The sequence below is a fragment of the Arvicanthis niloticus genome, chromosome 2 (genome assembly GCF_011762505.2).
Source record: "Arvicanthis niloticus isolate mArvNil1 chromosome 2, mArvNil1.pat.X, whole genome shotgun sequence".
Classification (NCBI taxonomy): domain Eukaryota; kingdom Metazoa; phylum Chordata; class Mammalia; order Rodentia; family Muridae; genus Arvicanthis; species Arvicanthis niloticus.
The window spans coordinates 127,503,939-127,509,938 of NC_047659.1; the positions used below are offsets into that span (position 1 = coordinate 127,503,939).

Here is a 6,000-nt window from a genome sequence, read left to right on the forward strand (position 1 = left end):
CACGTTCCACCTCTCTATCCGGGAACAGTCACACATGTACTCGTGTACGCATGCGGACAAACACACACACACACCCACAACACACACACCTTTCTTCCAAGAGGGCTTGCTGGGGGACAGGCAAGGACATACTGTCCCCTGATCCCACTGCTACTTGCGTAGCTGGCTTTGCAAACTTCCTGGCTGTGGTTCTACGAGGTAGTTTTGGTGACGCCAAGGGTCCCATGATGATCACTTTAGACCCACGTAACTCCAGAGGCCCAAGGGGTCTTGGCACTGCCCAAACCATGGTGACAGGCTGGGCCCCGGTAAGTGAGGCTTCCAGGGTAACACCCTCAATTAGCCTCACAGAGGCTCCCTTCACCCCCTCAGGCTGGCTTCATCTCAGGCTTCTCCACCCTCCATCAGGGGAGGGAGCTTCATCTTTTCACAAGGGCTGTTTGTCCACTGTGGCCTGAGGCTGCTGCAGAGCCCACCAGACCCCAAACTGCCTACAGAAAAAACAAACAGACAGGGTGGGACCACAAGGCCCTCCATTGAGTGGCTTGACTAACTCCCTTCTCCTGGCCTCAGTTTCCCTTAGTGGTAGGACAGGCTGAGCATAAACTAGAGAGTTCTAATGGAGGAGGAGGTCCCCAGCCAGACTTTGGCTGGGCACTGACTCAAGCCTGGCCTGGTGGGAGACTGGCTTCCTGCTATTGTCCCTCAGGCTTCTCCGGCACCCGGGAGGGTCTTGGATAGCGGACAGGGAAACCAAGACAGTCTACAGATGGAAGTGACCCATGGGGACTGGTGAGCAGAGATTAACTTTGGGGTTCAGGAGGTCACGTCCCTCTCAGCACTGAACTCCGGATCCTAAGTACCTTTGCTATACTCCTCAGACCATGTAGAAGAAGAAAGAGGCTACATCAGGGAGGAGAGAGAATGTGGGTGCCCACAGGCAGCTCAGGCTGCCGTCTCACATGTCACTTTGTCCCAGAAGGGTATATTGAGGACAGGCAGGCACTCAGGTAGACATGGGGTTAAGTGACAGAGAGTCTCAACTCACGGCTGGGTCAGGAACTGAAGCAGCTGTGCCTCTAACCACCGTGTGACCCACTGAGTGAGTGGCTTAACCATCTGAAGCAGCCTTACCTCAGTCTCCCTGTCTGCAAAATGGGAGCCCATTATGCTTCCACACTGGGTGCATCAGGATGAGTATGTGGACTGTCCCACCTTTCCAAGCATGATCCAGCCCTGTACAATCAAACATTGCCAACCTCCCACTCCACGGAGGCTGGAAGGCCAGACACTGGCTAGGACCCTTTGAGTGATAGAAAGGGGCTTACAGGTGAGGGTGTGGGGTGTCTCTGGGTAATGGCTGCCTCTGTGGATGAGGAGGGAGGAGGAAAGGATGGAGGGGATATCCTGGCAGCCTTCGGGCTCCAAGATAAGCTTATCAGCGTCCCTCAGATAGAAAGGGCCTCAGCTGGGCTGGGGCGGGAGCTCCTGCTCACCACTCTTTCTATCCCCAAAGACCAAAGAAAGCTGGCCCTTTACACCCTCGGGCCAGAATCCCAGCCAGATGGCCCCTTGCTGACCCTGAGGGAGTGGTTCCTACCAGAAGCTAGACAACTGATTTGGCTTTCAAGACCACTTTCCTAGAACAGTCAAACAGAGATTGGGGATAAAGTAGACAGGGTCCAACACCCCTTCGCCCATCTCTGGAGCCCCTGGAATGATACAAGCAACAGCCACCAACATCTACGGGACATTTCCAGGGCCTTCTTACTAAACCCTCCAGTGTGAATTGCTGATGAAACTCAGGCTCAGAGAGGCTAAGTGACTAACTCAATGTCACACAGCAGGTCAGCAGTCCACCCCACCTCTAGTCAACTGAACTTTTCCCACCACCCAGAGCTAGTTTAAACCAGATCCCAGAGGCCTAGTGGGCTCTCAGGAGCCCTGGTAAGAAGAGACAGGAAGGTTGTTTGGTGTGGGAAAGATTATGGAGGATCTTGATGAAACTCCAAGGCAGGAAGCTACGGAAAGCAGCAACCAGTACAAACAAACTTGCAGAAACTGAGGTGACCTCTCCCTCTTCCATTCTGAACCTCAGTTTCTCATCTGTGAAATGGGGCTACTGACAGCTGAGACTCCCACAGGATGGGGGAGGTCATGCAGGGAGGTGAGAATCATCTGTCAGGACATAGAGGGAATCAAAGGAACCCACCGGTCACGGCACCAAACGTAAGGCTGTCCACGCTGGCCTCGTAGCCACGGCCCTCGAAGTACAGCGTCAGCCGGAAGCGCTGGCCACGCCGCAGCACCAGTTTCTCCTGGCACAGGTCGGCCGTGTGGTGGTCACGGCCATTGGCCTGAATCTCCAGATCACACCTCTCCAGGATTAGCTCTATAGAGACAGAGACAGAGGAAGGCATGAGCCACTTCGGCATCTCTCAGTGTGCTATAGTCTCAGGTGATACAATCCTACTCACTGCACCTCCAGTGACCTTCTCTAGATCCTGGTGACACTCTCTCACTTCTACAAGCCACAGCCCTGACCCTGGCAACCCACAGCTTCCCATGGTCACAGGGGTCTGGCAAGGCTAAATATCGACAGGGCTTTTAATCACAAGATCCTGCTTCCAACAGGAGAGGCCTCTGCCATGACCCAGTCATGTGATCTCCAGCGATTCAAGTTTCCTGGGCCTCAGTTTCCCGAACTCACCTCATAGGGCCATGGTAAATATTAAATAAATCGATGTGTGTGAGGCACAGCATGCCACTTAATGCCCGTGCTCCTCTCCACGCCAGCCACACATGGTCACAACCCTCCAGGATGTTTGGCTTTTGATTTACACAGGGGTGGGGTGGGACCTGCCGAAGGTACTCAGCATTTGCTCCTCTCCCCTCCTCTTCTCTTCCCCCTCCCCTCCCCTTTCCTCCTTTTCCCTCCTCTTCCCTCCTTTTCTATTCTCTGCCCTCCCTTCTCTTCCTTCCCCCTCCCTCCCCTTCCCCTTTTGCTACACAGGATCTCACTATGTAGCCCAACCTGGCCTTAAACTCCAGTTCCTCCTGCACGAAGACAGCCCGAGCCATCCCAGCTTTCAATGTCCTAGAAATTCCATAGACTAAGGGTCAGGCTAAAGGATGGACCCAGGCAGAGCCAACACAATTCAGAGTCTGGGAGACCTTCAGCAAAGGACCTGGTGTCCTTAACATATCAAATGCAAGAAGAAGAAAAGCACCTGAAAGTTTGACAGGAGACCCTGTAATGGGAGACTGAGGGTGTTCTGCCCGTTGTGACGTACGGCTATTATTAAGACTGATTTCACAAGATGGTTCTTAAACATTTACTCTGAGCAGGAGACAGACAGCTGGGAATCGAACTGGTGACAGAGCTGAGAGCTCAGGGATTCTGCTGACTTAACACGGAGGAGAATCCTTATTGTTGATGCACGTGTGGATAGGCTCACAGCTGACATGACATGAGATGCTCATCCGAAGAACGGCACAGGGCAGGAGCAGGTTGCATAGTGAGGGCAGAGGAATTTATCACGCGACCCTCCCTGCCATATGCCCAATATTCTCCAAAGTAAAAGGTTTAAAAATGACAGCTTGGGAGTGTTAAGGACCTATGTTTTCATTCTCCTGTGTTGCTTTGTGATCCTAGACAAGTATTTCCTACCCTTGGACCTCAAAGGGTGCTAAGAAGTCAAGATGGGTCCCAGCCCAGGAGGGAGCCCTGTGCTGTAGCTGCAGAAGTTCTATGTTCAGTTGCAGGAGGAGCTGGGGACCTGGGCAAGTACTGGGTGACAAGGGTAGGGGTGGTCGGGGTCTGAACAGGCTCGTGGTCAGGACTAGGGAGCCCTTCTGGTTGAGAGTAGGCACAACGCTTTCAGAGAAGGACATGTGGTCCAATTGAGGCTCCAGGAGGGGACTGGCCCAAAGTTGGGTAGCCTAGGTCCTGGGCCTCCTGCTGTGCAAGAATTCCAAATGCAGGGAAAACCTCCTGGAAGTACAGAAGGCCTCTCCAAAAACCACCTCAAATGAAATGTTTGTGATCCTGGTCCCACAGCAGGTGCCTGTTTGGCTGGTAGCAAGACTTGTAGGTTGCCCTGGTAATGACCAGGCCATACCACAGCAAAGAGGTTAACGCCACTGCCATTGAGGCAGGACACAAAATTCTCAACTTCGGAAGGCTCTGGCAGGAAAAAAGGCCATTTTTCTAGAAACCCTGGTGGCAACAATCCCCTAGTCTGGGGAGACAGGCTGCAGTACCCCACCCAGAGGCTGAAGGGTGCAGTAGCCAGGCTTCAGAATCACAGAACTCATGGCCTTTGAGGCTTGGGGGGGGGGGGGGGCGTTGGTGGAGAAAACCCCAACACAGTAAGCCTGGGGTGTCTCTGAGTTCCCCCAGATTTTGGAGATAGGGATGAAAAACTGCCTTGGGGACAAGCAGCCCCTTAGGTGACATATCACAGCCTGTTGAGGTTTCAGAAAAGGGAGTGACCCAAGCCTCATAGCAGGGATTGACCTCTGAAATTTCCCTATTTGCTTCAGGTCTCTCTTTACATCCCCTCTCTTGCCCCAAGTCCCTTCCCCGAGGTCACACTGCAGGCAGATGCCATCCCTGAATGGACTTGACCTAACGGTCTGCTGGGATTCTGGTCTGACAGCGTTAAGAACATCCTCAATTGTACAAGTCCTGACTCATGTGATCCCGTGTGCTTCCCATGTACATATGTCTACATGTGAGCACATGAAGTAGGCGGGCAGGAAATGAACAGGACCCTGGACCCTTTCCAGTCTTCTCAGCCCTGTGGCTGTAACAAGGTTGGTACGACTGTCCCTAACTTACAGCAGGGAACCCTGAGCTTCAACAAGTGGTCAAGATCTGGGCTTGGAGAACACGAGGGCTCAAGAGGACCTGAAGGAACAGGCAGGCCTGGCTTCAGCAGTGCTCCACCAGATGCTAGACTGTCCCTTCGATTTGAAACCACAGAATCAGCCAGGAAAGTTGTACCCCTTTCCAGTCACAGGGGAAAGCCAAGTGCCCCGTGCGCCAGCATCCCTGAGTAGCTCCTCTGCACCTGGCACACAGCAGGGACCCAGCTCTTAACTAAGTATTGGGGCACCGATAACGGTACCTTACCCTTCCCAGTATACCTTCCAGGTAGCATTTTCACCTCATCCAGGGGGTAGAATTAACGGTTATGCCCTGGGGTGGGGGAAGCTGAGGCCAACAACTCAGGGCCAGCAAGGTGCCTCCCAATGGCCCACCTGTCGCTCTCCTCTGAGGACTTGGAGACAGCCCAGCCTGCTCCCGACTCTACCTTCCCGCGGCCCAGGCACTCACCCTCGGCCATGGCCAGGCTAGCGGCGACAGCTCAGACTCGGCGGGACACTCGGGCGAGGATCACCAGTGCGGTGCTGCGGGCCAGCCGCGCGGCGCGAACTTATAGCTCAGGGCGACCGGGCGGGCCCGGGCGGGGCGGGGCGGACACCCCCGCCTGTAGGTCCGGGAACTAAGGCTTCCGGGAGCGCCCCCTGCTGGACACAGGGCGACCTCGGAACAGACACCTGGAACGCGCGACGAATACCCAAATCAGACCAAGGCCACTGAAGATAAGCCGCATAGATATGATCCACAGGCCAAACCAGTGGCCAAGAACATGCACCTCTCCACACACATACATGAATATACCACACACAGATGCACGTGTACATACATACCACATCCATATATACACATGCACCTACACTATCTATACATGTACACAATACACACACATACTGCATGCAGGCACACATGAACACACCATACACACATGCACATGGAGCAGACACATTCACAACCAAGCAGACAGACCTAGAGATCCACACATAGTCCCACGGAATCAACTGACAATTTTGGACACACAATGATTAAAGGAACATCCCACATTAAGTCACATTGCAAGCCTAGAGAGCCAGGACATAAACATAGCCAGATGTGGGGCTGGGTTCCCACTAAGC

At 53.7% G+C, this 6,000-nt stretch overlaps 1 protein-coding gene across 1 annotated transcript in view; it reads right to left on the bottom strand.

The window, feature by feature from the left end:
* The window catches only part of Tgm2 (transglutaminase 2), a 28,874-nt gene extending 23,394 nt beyond the window's left edge, over positions 1–5,480 (bottom strand). The window contains exons 1-2 of the mRNA XM_034495905.2: positions 5,342–5,480; positions 2,213–2,392 (exon numbers count right to left, since the gene is read on the bottom strand). Of these exons, the coding sequence (XP_034351796.1) occupies positions 2,213–2,392; positions 5,342–5,351 (190 nt within the window). The 5' untranslated portion in view covers positions 5,352–5,480. The remainder of the gene's footprint in view (positions 1–2,212; positions 2,393–5,341) is intronic.
* Between the last annotated feature and the right edge of the window lie 520 nt (positions 5,481–6,000).